This window comes from Gymnoscopelus braueri, assembly GCF_963280865.1.
Source record: "Gymnoscopelus braueri genome assembly, chromosome: 1".
Lineage (NCBI taxonomy): Eukaryota > Metazoa > Chordata > Actinopteri > Myctophiformes > Myctophidae > Gymnoscopelus > Gymnoscopelus braueri.
The window spans coordinates 50,150,400-50,165,726 of NC_137603.1; the positions used below are offsets into that span (position 1 = coordinate 50,150,400).

Below are 15,327 nucleotides of genomic sequence, written 5' to 3' on the forward strand. Positions count from 1 at the left end.
TACAGACGAAACTGAAACTCAATTCTCTTCCTGTAGTTTTTTCTCCTCGCATTTCACTGTTTAACGTAATCCGCTCTAACTACAACATGGATACCCCGTTTGACACGTGGTTTTCACTGGGAGATACAGTGGGATGTTGCGGATGTAAACAGACCGTGTACGGCTCAATCTTAAGGATTTTAACAAGATCTATGGCGACATGAAAAAAACAACAAAAACACCTTGGCACTGGTGAGTACATTATGAGATTAACCTCTGGCGGTCGATGTGTTAATATACCATAAAAATACCCTAGTGTCACTATTTTGGGGCAAAGAGATATGGTGCAGACGGAAAACAAGAGTGGACCAAGTAAAGAGCCCTGGGGGGACCCTGGCCAACTAAGTATATACGGTTTAAGTGGTTAATATAAAGTCTGCCTTTGGCCCAAAGGTTGATGCAGGATGTGATAAATGTGTTCCATTTACCCTTCATACAGATTCAGTATAAGTACAACTCGAGTACACATACAGACACACATACTGTAACTGTACATCATCTAGTATGACTTGCATGTGGTCAGACCTGTTCTATATGTTGTGTGCTTAGTTCGGGTGTAGTGTGGGAGATGAGGCCAAAGAACCGCTGGAAGCCTTTCAACCAGAAGAACATCATCCAGCTGGAGAAAGCCTATCAAACCCACCTGTCAGAGCAGAGGCAGCCGGACTGGGTCAAGCTGGACGCTAACATAGAGGTCAGAGAAAACCCCACCACCAGTGACTGACAAGACACATACTAGACTATAATGAATACATCCCTTTATACTAACTAGACTATACATGCTACATGTTAGATGCTAGTGTATAAATATCACTATCACACACAAATTATAATAATAATTAGACCTATTTGATCCCATGGGGGAATTTAAGTTTTGAGCTTCAATGCAAAAACAATAGAGGAGGACCATTGTAAAATGCAAAAATAGTTTTAATACCTTCAAACATTTTACAACTTTTTGTTTTGGTAAATGAACAAACTATTGGCTCAAAGCCTTACAGACTACTCAGCAATGCGTTTCGAGTATAGTAACTCTTCCTCAGGCAGCAACTACCACTTTTTTGTGGTAGTTTTCAGCTTCACCTAGATGATTGCTGCCCACAAAGGAGCATGGGGGGGAGCAGTTAGGCGTTAAGTGTCTTGCTCAGGGAGAGACACACACACACATTGCTGGGGCTGGGAATCGAACTTGGGTACTTCCGCTTCCCAGGCGGGCTCTCTGCCCATTCAGCTATGGCTGCCCCAAATCTCACCACTGATTACATCATTTGTGGAACTCTAAGAAAACACTACACTGAGTATAAGCTGAAGCCAAATTTATGCTCCTAATTTATTGCCCGAATCGGCCTTGAGACCACCAGTTTACTACACTCAAAATAGAGAACAATGTGTTTTGGTGACATTCAATTCCAAATGGCAGAGCAAGTACGTCACATGTAAATTCAACATTGGGATAGATTGTAGACTGAAAGTGAATAGGCTGATGTGTTCTTGCGTGGCAGGTGAACTTTGGGAAGGCCCCCATGGTGATGAGGCAGCCCCTTTCCTGTCCTGTGAGGAGGAACTTCCGGTCGGGAATTCAGGTGGAGTTCAAACAATCACCTCATCAGAGAAGCCTCCGAGCACAGCTGTACTGGCTACAGGTAACACACAACCCCCCCCCACACACACATACACAACACACACACACACACACACACACACACACACACACACACACACACACACACACACAGTACATGTGTGTAGAAATTAAATCAAAGATGATATAGTACTGATTCGGCTTGCTTGCATACATAGACTGTCTCACTCTCATTCAAAACACACACACACTACGTACACGGCACACTACAAGCTAACAACGTGTCACAGACGCATTGTTAGCTTGTAGATCTATTATTTTTGGCAAGCAATGATTAGACTTCCTATTCCTGCTAACGATGTAACAACTTGGTATGTGTCTCCTCTAGGTTGATAACCAGCTCCCTGGTGCCATATTTCCCATCGTATTCCATCCTGTGCCTCCACCAAAGTCTATTGCCATGGACTCAGGTATAAATAGTTTGTGGAGAGGAGGAGGAGTGATGTCAGGTAATGTAGGCGTAGTGTGATTGGAGGTACATTTTGATCTTTGTGCTTCAGGGAAGCCAGAATTAATTGCTTAGCCTTCTGCAGGCACCATGGTTAAAATGGAATCGGATCACCTTTGTGCGTGTTAAGACAAATTCTAGAGTTTAGAATGTGTCACGTTCAGTCCCTCTGGGGCCTTTTGCAGTTTGAAAGATCCGAGTAGATTATAGGAATTGTGTTCAAGTTGGCCCGTTGTTTCAGATCAGACTTTAACCACTTAAAACCTATACCTCACCATTCGAAGAATTTAATAAACAGCCGCTCTACAAGCTCACGCAATGTGCTGTGAGCTTGGCAATCTGCAATTTTTTCTAGGGATGCCTTAAAGTGGTTAAGTGTGTGTGTGTGTGTGTGTGTGTGTGTGTGTGTGTGTGTGTGTGTGTGTGTGTGTGTGTGTGTGTGTGTGTGTGTGTGTGTGTGTGTGTGTGTGTGTGTGTGTGTGTGTGTGTGTGTGTGTGTTACTGTGTTACTGTGTTTTCTACATTCAAATTAAATGCATCCTCTACATAGCAGTTTCTCCCGTGGTGCTTGGCCCTCTGGCTACCTGCCATTGCAAGCAGTATTTTTGATTAATTCTTGTGCAGTGGAGATTCAATTAAACTCTTTGTATTGATTGGTTGACAGAGCCCAAGCCCTTCATCGATGTCTCCATCATCACCAGGTTCAATGAGCACAGCCAGGTCATGCAGTTCAAGTGAGCAAAACCTTTTTCTAAATAATCACATGTTCCAGTGTATTTACCTGTGTTTTAATTAGAGGAAATGTATCGTCGTTACACGGTTATCACTGTAAGTTCTTGCTATAAAGAACTATGCAACACAGACCTATCGACAATGATGTTATGTCACAAGCAAAAAGTCAACATTTCCTATACTGTAGTACTAATATCGTTTTGTTACTACTTACATTTTCCAAATCATTGATAAGGTTATTACATTATAACAGTCGCCATCTTTATCTGACATACTCTTAACTGTATTATTGTGTGTGTGTGTGTGTGTGTGTGTGTGTGTGTGTGTGTGTGTGTGTGTGTGTGTGTGTGTGTGTGTGTGTGTGTGTGTGTGTGTGTGTGTGTGTGTGTGTGTGTGTGTGTGTGTGTGTGCAAGGGAAGACTGCAAGTCTCCCCGCTGCGGACCACTCTGTCTCGCACTCTGTGCTAATTTTTTTTGCTTTAGACGAATGCATTATTATCTTTACTCTGAAAGCGAGGTTGCAGGTTTTACCATCTAAACTTAACCTCTCCATCTGGTTTCCAGGCAACCATGCTCCTCACTGTATACATCATGGTCCTGAACAAATAGCTGAAACCATGTCCCACATCTTAAATGGGTGCCATGTATACAGGGGACTCTACATAAGTAGGCATGACAGAATAGTGGATTTGATATCTAAAGATGTCACTTCTATTTTCAGGTCCTCCATCATGCTGTATAAGCATTCTACTGTGAAGCCGAGCATGTTTAACCTGTGTAACGATGATTCTGTGTTCTCTAACATTTCAGCTAACACCCCTGATGTCATTGTTGTTAATGAAAACCATAGGGAGGTGTTCATTCTCGAGGTCGGCTGTACTTTTGATTACAGCTTAGAGGAAGCCTTCCTAACCAAAGTGCTAAAATATCATCAGCTAGAGCAGACCATCTCTCAGCTAGGCTACAGATGTAAACTTTTGGTTTTTATCTTTGGTAGTCTAGGGCACGTGCACAAGTTGGTTGTAAGGGGCCTGCAAATGGCCGGCCTCTCCAAAAGGAGGGCTAAACAATTAGCAAGGTACTGCTCAATATCAGCTATTATAGGAAGCCGCTCAATTTGGAGGAGGCGTTGCTTCCTTTACCCATGATTGTTGTCCGCTGTGTTTGACAAGTATGCCATCTTTTGTTTTGTATGTAACGTTGCTCTGCTTTACATGCGCTTTGTAACTAACTGTTTTCCCTACATCTGACTGCACTGGCAGTGTTTATGTCCTTTGTACATCCTGTACTTCTCATTATGTGGACATAAATAAATATTTCAAATGTGTGTGTGTGCATCCATCCACACAGGTACTTCATGGCCCTGGTGCAGGAAATGGCTGTGAAAATTGACCAGGGCTTTTTAGGAGCTGTCCTAGCTGTATTCACCCCAGCTGCTGATCCACAGGCACACAAACAGAAGGTGAACCCTCACATTTCACACACACTGTCTGACAAGTAGAGCATTACACTAATGATGATAACTCTTTGGGTAAACCATGCCGCAAACACTGTACTTGATAAACAGAAATTAATTGAAGCCTAATCTCAAAATGCATTATGGAGATTACAATTCTGAGACCCTTTCATCCTATCTTGTGTGTGTGTGTGTGTGTGTGTGTGTGTGTGTGTGTGTGTGTGTGTGCACTTGCCGTAGCACTTGCCCTTGCAGGCTTATGCAAAAAGGCTAAAATGTAACTTAGATTGCATGTTATGTAGACAGATGCCAGGTCATTTGTAGACCTGGCATCCTATAGTGTGTATAGTTTCAATGTACAGATTATAGATTTGTCTTGATTACTATTTCTATGCATTTGATGCTTGCTTACTGTCAATCGCTCTGGATTAAGAGCATCTGCTAAATGCCTAAATTGTGTGTGTGTCCGACAGACTAAGCTGATACAGAGAGATCTGGAGATGCTACAAGCAGAGTTGATGGAAGCATCGCTGACTGATGCCTCAGGACTCAGCTTCTTTGAACACTTCCACATATCACCTATTAAAGTAAATGTGCACACACACAGACACTCACACTCACACTCACACTCACACACACACACACACACACACACACACTTCTTCACACTCGTCTATTCATTCAGGAGGCAGAGCCTCGTGCTCTTGTCATGCAAAATGGAAAACTACCTCTGATGAATGAAGAAAACTAGAAAGGGACAGCTGTCTGATACTGTATGTTGGTTAATGAAGCACTGTTTGTCTTCAGCATTAGAAGTCCATTTTCCCATAATGAAATTCAAGTTAATTGAACCTCAGCAAGATGATACAGTATATCTGCTAGATCTCTTGTCAGACGTTATACTGTCAGCAATTCTCTTTTTGCAGATTAAAATAAAGGTCAAATTAAAAAAGATGAATATCCTTCCTGTCTGTCTTCCAGCTCCACCTGAGCCTGTCTCTGGGTTCGGGGGGCGGAGACGACTCCAGCCAGGAGGAGATGGTGGCTATCGAGTCACTCAACCTGCTCCTGAAGAGCATTGGAGCTACGCTGACCGACGTGGATGACCTCATCTTCAAGTAAGACATCTGCAATCACACATGAATACAGTCATTACTTAGCCTGATTATCAGACTGAAGCTGCGTGGAGCTTCAGTCTGAAATTGGCTGCACTGTAGTCGATTACTTGGGGGAGTGGATTAGCATTTCCCTAAACCAATCACAAGAGATCCAAGGATCCGCCTACATGTGACGTCGCAGTCTAGTGTCGCACAGCTTGAGAATGCCCAGTGGCGCTGATTGGCTTGTCGTTACACCCACCCCCACCTCCGACTCTGATTTGACAGGTATTTCTTCTACCGTGAAAAGCCATAGGCTCACATTATGACACCAGGCCAAGAGGAGCCCCACTCAGAGAGTGGGCGGGGTCTATGGTCTGGAACCAAGCTAGTCATTACTGTATACAGTATAATAGTGACGAGTTTCAAAAATACGTTTTACTTGGTTAAAAAACGAACAAAGTAATTACGGTACGCAGTCCAACGTTCTTCTCCATCAAGATAGTGCTAGAAAATTTTACAACATTTGCCCAAATGGGAAGGCATGGCATACAGTGTTCAATCAAAATGGTACATTAAAAATAGATGAAATATACAGAAATGTTCCAATTGGATCAACAAAGTTTAATCTTAAAAGAAACATTTTCAAAACATTAACATCCTCTCCTCTCTCTCCATTTTCAGATTAGCATTCTTTCAGGTGGAATACCAATTCTACAGGAGAGACAAGCTCATGTGGGCTGTGATCCGACATTACTCTGAGCAGGTACTGACCTGATGATGATGATGATGATGATGACAATGGTCATTATTAGGGCAAGAACTCTGAGAGTGTAACATGCACAAATGGTTCCATTTGTGCATGTTACATTAACACTGAAGACTTTACAGTGAAGATTGGGGTCCCAGAGATAAAGCTTGTATCAAATGGGGGTTTGTGGCCTAATGCATTTAAAACTGGGCCTCCTTGAAATGTAAAAGTTTGAGAATCACTGAGCTACTATATGCTATTATGCCCCACCCACCTTCCTGTAGTTCCTGAAGCAGATGTATGTGCTGGTACTGGGCCTTGATGTGCTGGGAAATCCATTTGGACTGATTCGAGGCCTGTCAGAGGGAGTAGAGGCCTTCTTCTACGAGCCTTTCCAGGTAGAACGCACACGCACACGCACACGCACACGCACACACACGCACACGCACACACACACGAACACGCACACACACTGACACGCACACACACACGCGCTCGCACACACGCACGCACGCACGCACGCACGCACGCACGCACGCACGCACGCACGCACGCACGCACGCACGCACGCACGCACGCACGCACGCACGCACGCACGCACGCACGCACGCACGCACGCGCGCACACACACACACACATTTGAACCACTCAGCAGAGATTCAGAATGACTTGCAATGAGTGAGCAGGACTTTCATTTGGCACTTGGTTGTTGTGCAACTCAGATGGTCAAGTTGTTCATTCAGCTCTGATGCTGAAGCTTGTTATTTGTGTGTGTTTCCCAGGGTGCTGTGCAGGGACCAGAGGAGTTTGCGGAGGGTTTTGCGATCGGAGTGCGCAGTCTACTTGGTCACACAGTTGGTAAAGCGTAATTTATGCTCTGTCCCATGACTTTGTTTTTAAAGCTAACGATGTGACGAGTTGCACACATAAGATGCTCAGTAAAAGAGTGAAACAAGAAAGAAATATTTTCATTTACAAAGGAAAAGTAGTGTGCATTGTTGACATAATATATATTAATTGGCCATTTAACGATGCTCTATCTGTACACAACTGATGCAATATTATTTTGCGGCCCCTAGGTGGTGCTGCAGGCATGGTGTCCAGGATCACAGGGTCAGTGGGGAAAGGCCTGGCAGCCATCACTATGGATAAGGAGTACCAGCAGAAACGACGTGAGGAGATGAACCGGCCACCCAAGGACTTAGGAGAGAGCCTGGCCAAGGGAGGGAAGGACTTATTCAAGGTAAAAGAAGCTCAAGTCATTGTTTGTGACTGCTGGTTATTCTTCTTGCTAGTTTGTTTTCTTAACCTCCCTTGGGTCTTTCTGTGACTTTTTCATACACCCAATATGTAGTGGACATTCACACACAGGGCAGTTAACACGTTTAAACAGATCTCACCCATTATTTATCATAATTTGTTCTCCCTACAGTAGGTAGTTTTCCCTTTAAGTCTAGGTAGTGTTTACCTTTAAGCCGTTACACACACCTCCGCAAGGTGTTGAAGTAGTTCTTTATGCGACAGAATGATGTTGTTGTGTTTTTTTTGTCTGTCAAATAAATGGGGTACTGCTTGGCTCTTCAAAGGTGAATGTGGCCAATCCTTTCTTATCCCCCACTCCTACATGTGCATATTAATATTAAAAATGCAATTACCTGAAATTCAATGTATTGTTTTAGGTCAATGTATCCAAAACCCTGACAATTCCTACCAGCAAACAATAAGTATTTTAACATTGTTTACCTGGTAGCAATTCCTCATCTAGTGGTTGTTACCGATCTGCAAGGTCACAATGCATTGTGACCAAGTATAAATCAAGCCTTTAGAGTTCCCACGTCACTCTGACAGTCACCTTGTCTCTCCTCAGGGTATCCTTGGAGGGGTGACAGGTATCGTCACCCAACCTATGGAGGGTATGTTTCACCCACACCCACACACACACACACACACACACACACACACAATCCCTCATCTTATCTGGTTAATGCTTTTTGAGCGTTAACACATCGACCTCCAGAGGTTAATCTCATAATGTACTCACCAGTGCCAAGGTGTTTTTGTTGTTTTTTTGTTTTTTTCATGTCGCCATAGATCTTGTTAAAATCCTTAAGATTGAGCCGTACACGGTCTGTTTACATCCGCGACATCCCACTGTATCTCCCAGTGAAAACCACGTGTCAAACGGGGCATCCATGTTGTAGTTAGAGCGGATTACGTTAAACAGTGAAATGCGAGGAGAAAAAACTACAGGAAGAGAATTGAGTTTCAGTTTCGTCTGTAGAACGAGGGCGGACGTGATCGTCAAAACCGGATCCCAAATAATTCCGTTTCCGGTCATCAAACCGGAAACGGTTTTGAGCACCATTGCATTTGTGAGATATTGTAATTCTACTTAATATTTTCTTAGCTTGTACATGAATTAAGGCTGCTGACTAGTATTTCAAATCTATGAAACAAATTGTCGGAGTAATGTCTAATCCAGTGGTTCTCAAAGTGGGGCCCAGGGACCCTCAGGGTTCTTTGAGGGGGTTCTAAATGGACCTTTACAAGTCTGTAACTCTGACAGTATACAAATGGAACCAAATGGACCTATTAGGGTCCATTTGTATACTGTCAAGAGTTAAGGGGGGTCCTTGAGGTTTTTAAGTTTGAGAACCACTGGTCTAATCACCCAATGTGTTTTGCTCCAGGTGCGAAGAAGGAGGGTGCCGCGGGCTTCTTCAAAGGCCTAGGGAAGGGTCTGGTGGGTGCGGTAGCCCGGCCGACAGTGGGTATCGTCGACATGGCCTCAAGCACCTTCCAGGGCATTCAGAGGTAGGAGGCTGGATATTCAATTTGTAGTGCTTTTGACGGGCTTTCTTTATTTCGGTACATACGAATGTCATTTTGATTTTGGCACTTTGTGGTTATATAGAAATACTTTTGCACAGTGTTTTGTGTGAATCTATTGTTTACCTCAGTAAATGTATTCTTTTTTTTACTGTATATCGTTGCTGTCGGGCGGAAACCTCACATCTCCATGTTTCAAATGTTTATGTTTTTTCGTAAATTAATATATATGTCATCATACAAAAGTGTCACACAAAAGTATAAAAATAGCAGATCTACAAGCTCACAATGGGTCACGATGCAAGTGCGACGTCTTGTGAGCTTGTAGGTGAGCTAAAAAAGGTGGTTTTGTACATACAAGGTTTTCACCCGACAGTGACAACATACTGTAGTGTTTAACATTATGCTTAATGTGTTGTGTGTTTAATGTGTCTCTGTGTGCTGGCCATAACCATTTTCTATCTCTTTGTGTTTTTACTCTTGTGTACTGAGTTGACTAATGTTTCCATTTTGTTTTCATACTTTTTGTCTTATAAGTTAATACCTTGGATTGTTGATTTGTTTGTTTAGTTGTGAGTATTTGAGCACATTAAAACAGCACTCCTCAGTCATTAGGTGTAAGTAGTTTAATGAGCAACAAGGTTCCCTCCCTCAGTAATTTAAATTGAAACATATTTCAACATACTAGTAGGGTTTCTTCTAGCATTCTATACAGTGATGGGGGTATTTGAGTGATAATGTATTCATTTCAGATCATTACTGTTGCTTATCTTTACCTAACAATAATTCTACTCCTTTTATATCTTTATTTTGTATCTTTATTCTTTGACTGGCTACAGCTGAATGCAACTGAACTGAATGTATACTCATGTATTACATTTTTGTCTTAAGAAAATTAACCCAGCAAAAGGGGACACGTCTACTGTGTACAGTAGCCTCTTTGGTGCTTGGGCCCCCTAAAAGTTGTATTCATTCTATTCTCATTTTAGGCCTGAAGGCAATGACAACTAGAAAAGGTGAGAAGGTGTCTAGATTTTGATATGCACTCTGCATACAGCATCTCTCACTTGAGGGATTAAATTGGTAAAACTGAGGAGAGCTGCTTTGAATTAAACTTCGGAAGCTGTCTGATCATGGTTTTGCTAGTGTCTGCTAGGCTATGCTGGCATGTGTTTTCCTTGCAGGTAGCCCAGAAACAGGTAAGTCTATGTGCATTGTGTTGAGAGTGAAACCATCCATTGTTCCCTCCTTACTTACCATACTGTATGATGCACATGTATAACTGGGACTGGGAAAAACAAGATTGTATTAATTCTCCAAACTCACCCATCCATCATTTTAACTATGCTACTTACTGTACTACATGTACCTTGTCTCCCTGTACGCCCTTGTCCCTTGCTGCAGCATTGTGAGATTAAACTGGCCTACACCCTAAGGAAAGACCAGAGCTTCTGTCTACTGTACAATTACGTAATTGGACAAGCCCTGCATATTCTTAAAAAAAAGGGATATAGCATTTTCAACTCACCAATATGTTTGCTTTTGATTGGTTTACATTTATAGATTTTCAATATATGTTAATAATAATGGCATATATTGACAAGACATGTTATATTATCTTACTATAATATTGAGAATCTACATAATGTGTATTGTCCCAAATTATATTCGGAAATGTTTTGAAAGTGCACATTCTTTTTTTTGTATTCTTCTTTTTTAGTGCAGCTGTTATGAGAAGATTATATTTAATTCCAAATACATTTTAATTAGCAACACTACAGCCATGTTAAAAGCTAATAGTAAATCAGAAAAAACCCAAATCTAACAAAGCTCCCCTCGCCATGCATCTGTTCTCTCCTCTGGGACTGGCTGACTGACTGAAAGAGCGCACGGCACTGCCATGAACACAAAAAGTTTGGCGTGCTTCTACTGTACAACCACGGCCATTTGACCAAGCTGAAAAGTTTCAGCTGAGCACAAAACTATTTTGTCCACTAGCTCACACACTCACCAATTCAACCGAAAGATCACCTGCCACTTTAACCGTTTTACCATCGTAGCAGGTTTTTAGAGTGAAATAGGACTCGGTAGTGGTTGTCAAAAAGACTGCTACAGCAGACAGACCAACTACAACAGAAATGTACTATCGTCCAGTCAGTCAAAGGTTCAATACATTTCATACATTGCAATGCAGTACAATTTGCTTTACAGTACAATAAAAAAGGAACAAGATAGCATTTGAATAAAGACTCAAATTAATTAAGAAGAAATGAAGTATAAATACGTATGCTGCGACCTGCTCTCAGTTAAGGTTGCATGTGTGAGTTGGAATGTACGTACAGACCATACAACATAACATTTTAATGTTAGATAGAAATCAATTGTTGGTAACAGTCTGCAAAGTCTGCTACTGTATGTCTTTAAATACATTTAGATCAATTTTTAAATGTTACGTGTTGCGTGCCCTCTCAGCCAATCACGACATCAGTGGTTTGGTTATAGCAGCACTTGAAAATTTGGGACCATCGAACAAGCCATATAGAGTGGACAATCCTCTACTATAGAGTAGAGTACAAGCTGCTTATGTCTACCCTGGCAACACCATTACATTAATAATACAATTACTAATTACTTAATTACTGTCAGGTCCTCAAAGGCTTCAAATGCAGCTACGCAGATTAGGTACTGTAACTTACATACCACTCCACCATTCTCTTGCTTTCCATCCCCACATCTCACCTCACCAATCCACTGATCTTGCCCCAAACCAACTGCCAAACTGCCCCTTGGTGAGTTTTTGAAAAGCATTAGCTCCACTGACCTCCAAATGCACTGAAGAGCCATGTTTCATACACAGTAACACTCATTCATACATTAATGCAGTGAAAATACCCAGTCCATTCTGCGTAACCTGACAAACTTACTGTTTCATGCTTTCACTGTAGAGGTAATATAAGGTGAGATATTGCAACTCAGCACATTGTAATGCAACTCAAACCCCTCCCTCCCTGTTTTGGATTTGGTAATGGCAGAAACTTTTGTTTCATTATTTTTGGGCTGGCATTGTTCTGTTCAGAATGGGGAATTCAGCTGCCATGCACTGGATGCTAGAGCACCATCACTTAACAGCAAGCATCATTTTGCATAAGAAGTCTGTGTAGTGGCTGTTTAACTTGTGAGTCCAGGTCTAAATTGTGGCTTGTGTGTTCAGTTGCTTTTTAAAGTTGCTCCCAAAAGTACTTGATACGTGATCCCTTTGAATTCACAACATGTGAATTCTTATGGTCTATGGCCTGTCTTGGAGCATAGGGATATCCTATCATTGCTGCTGCAGGAAGAAAAAACAAATGCAAGTGCAAATAGTTTGTCATTGTGTTTCATGGCCTCTGGGGCCTTGAAAACTGTTAAAAAACCTATTATGTAATTAAGAACAGCAGATGGCCATCAGTAAATGTGGATTCATTAAAAATTATCATTAAATACACAGGCTTCAATGAGCATCATGTTTTTTATTCCTGAAAATCTTACATTTTGTTATGTCTGTTGTTTTTTGTCAGACATCAGTGATTATGCTGAGACTCAGCAGCTTTCCCTGTGTCACTGATTGACGTGTATCTGTTTTCAGTAAGCTAACTCTGCTCTTCTGTGTGTGTGCGTGTTTGTGTGTGTGTGTGTGTGTGTGTGTTCATGTGTTGTGGTGGTCAGGTGTGCTGAGTCGACGGAGGAGGTGACTAGACTGAGACCTGTGCGACTCATCAGAGAGGATGGCATCATCAGACCTTACAACCACACAGAGTCCCAAGGTTACGACCTCTTTCAGGTGGGACAATCTCCCTTTTTTTCTACTTAGTTCCTCCTATGGTACCACAACATACAGCAGAACCATTTTATACTGTATAAACCCCAGTTACATCTGCCATACATACTATACTGTGTATAAGCGTATACTCAGTAAACTAATACCCGCACTTAGTTGACTGAGGTTGGCTCTGTGCTTGGTACGCTCTTTTTTTCCCTCTACACCAGATCTCTTCGCCGAAAATAGGCTCACGTTGCGCGTTGTGAGCTTGTAGATTAGCTATTTCTAGACAGTTTTCCCCCCAGAATAGGGATTGTAGGGTTCAAGTTGTTTAATGAAGTCTAAAGTTGTTAGCAAACCTTTCTTCTTTCATTCTGTTATTTATTTTTTGGTCAGATTTATTTATTTTTGCATCTATTGCAACATTCAATGTTCCTTTATCTTGAAGTTGAAGGCTGGATTCCGTTTATTTCTTAAATGATCAGCAAACCTGTTTCGGCTTTGTGCAGACACCTTGTTTTCAGCTTCTAATTGCTGTTTTCTTCTCTATCTTTCCTTCTCTTTTTATGCAGCCTGATGACGAGATTGATTGATCCATTGATCCATTGATTGATTGATTGATTGATTGATTGTCAAATTCCTGAATGAAAGTGATATCTAATCTTTATAAATATAGATGCCTGTGTGTAAAATCTGGCATACTTTTCTTTTTAATGTACTTGTAAATTCTGTTTCTTTTCCTTATGCCTCGTTTTGCATGGCAAAGCAAATATCTCTTCCTATACAATAATTAATAAGTTGTATTACTTTTTGCCAGATTAAGCTTCTTCTCTTCTTTTTATTGAAAACTAGCATGACAACCGTTTATAATCTATCGACAGACATTGTAATAATGTATGTGGTACCCCTGTAGAAGTTAGCACTATTTTTGTAAAAGGTTTGTAGCATTAGCTTTTAAGCAGTTAATTTCATACCTGTATATATCGGTAGCCACTGTTCCTGTAAGTATATATTCCATTCATGGCACCAGGTTTTTCAAATTGATGTAACAATTATGCAAAAGTGTCACTTACCACAGCATGACTGACAATACTTTGAAATGTATATTTTCAAGCACATATAGTATATATCTCTACCCAGGAAATGCTATTGTATTTGTGAAATAATGTACCGAACAGAAGACCAAATATCCCCCGGGGGATGGATTTAATCTCAACTATTGATTGCCTTAAAGATCATTAATGTATAGTATGTATGTATCTAATGGCCCTAATAGCATTTCAATGTCCTTCAACACGTGATGTTTGTATTGTGTGTTGACAACCATTGTTTAATAAAAAATACACGACTTATTCAACATTTTCTTATTCCAATTTCTTTCTCATGTCAGTTGTAAAAAATCCTCAATCAACATACAGTACATAAATATGTGTTGCATGGAAATCACCTCATGCATCTGTATTCTTAAATGTATTCGTTTTAGAGGTCAGCGATCAGGCAGCTGGAGGGGGAGGTGTTCAGGGACCACTGTGTATATCCTGGACACAAGAAGACCAACATCATTGTCACTAACAGGTACTGTATGCTACCTGGGGCATATACTGTATTTTATCGCTTAAAGAGGCTCTCGAGGAAAGACCATGGGGTAAACCTGCCTATTAGATTATGAGATATCTTATAAGAAAAGTTGAAATTTCTACACCTGGTCACAGGGTTGATGTTTTTATTGAAAAAAAATGTATATGAACATACATTTCTACATCTGTCAAAACTCAAAAGGATAAAACACGCTCGAGAGCTTAGTTACATTGTGGTCCTTTGAGTTCAAATGTGTGTTCAAGGTCATAGGGTCACTCATGGGTTCAGGGAGCGTGAATGAACTCTGCATGTAATTTTTGCTATTAGATTTTGAGATATCTTGTGTACAAGTGAATATTTGGGGCATATGGCCCAATGTTGGCACTAAAAGGAAAACCAATGGGGTCACCAAATTCAGTTGGGACAATCCTCTACTGAAGATGAAGGTACACATCCAGTAGTTTTCAAGATATACAGTATGTTCGTTGTTATATTGTCATTTCACACTCTGGGTCATGCCGTTGTACTGAATATTAGCACGGTTGTGATGATTTAGGCATTCTGCCTGTAGTCTCTATACCCTACAGCCATACAACCAAATCACACTCACAGCCTTGAGTTTGATATTTCTTAATTAATTGGTGTTGTTTATTATTAAGTATATTGTTGAATATTTACGTTTGCTATTGAAAGTTGCTTAATTGTACAGTATATGTAGATTTAACTTTAGTTAAAGCTAAATGCCAATTGTTATTTTTCTTATTCCATATATGAATAATTTATACATTTAAAATCTATACTGTATCTTTGTATTTTGTTTATAATTTGTATTTGTGTAGCCTAAATGTTGAAACCACACACATCACCACATATTGGTGCAACATGAGCATTTTTCTGCTTGTTTGTAGTATCTGTTGTTTTGCTACCGCTGGTGCTATAATAAGTACTAATATTAG

The 15,327-nt window shown here is 40.9% G+C and overlaps 1 protein-coding gene across 3 annotated transcripts in view; it reads left to right on the forward strand.

The window, feature by feature from the left end:
- vps13c (vacuolar protein sorting 13 homolog C) overlaps positions 1-15,327 on the forward strand; it is a 101,392-nt gene that overhangs the window by 78,659 nt on the left and 7,406 nt on the right. For all 3 annotated transcript variants that reach the window (XM_080434799.1, XM_080434800.1, XM_080434801.1), the window contains 15 exons: positions 589-733; positions 1,542-1,682; positions 2,010-2,091; positions 2,794-2,863; positions 4,212-4,323; positions 4,791-4,904; positions 5,299-5,435; positions 6,099-6,180; positions 6,450-6,563; positions 6,948-7,023; positions 7,245-7,408; positions 8,033-8,078; positions 8,856-8,979; positions 12,700-12,814; positions 14,277-14,368. In XM_080434799.1, coding sequence (XP_080290925.1) covers positions 589-733; positions 1,542-1,682; positions 2,010-2,091; positions 2,794-2,863; positions 4,212-4,323; positions 4,791-4,904; positions 5,299-5,435; positions 6,099-6,180; positions 6,450-6,563; positions 6,948-7,023; positions 7,245-7,408; positions 8,033-8,078; positions 8,856-8,979; positions 12,700-12,814; positions 14,277-14,368 — 1,614 coding nt within the window. The remainder of the gene's footprint in view (positions 1-588; positions 734-1,541; positions 1,683-2,009; positions 2,092-2,793; positions 2,864-4,211; positions 4,324-4,790; positions 4,905-5,298; positions 5,436-6,098; positions 6,181-6,449; positions 6,564-6,947; positions 7,024-7,244; positions 7,409-8,032; positions 8,079-8,855; positions 8,980-12,699; positions 12,815-14,276; positions 14,369-15,327) is intronic.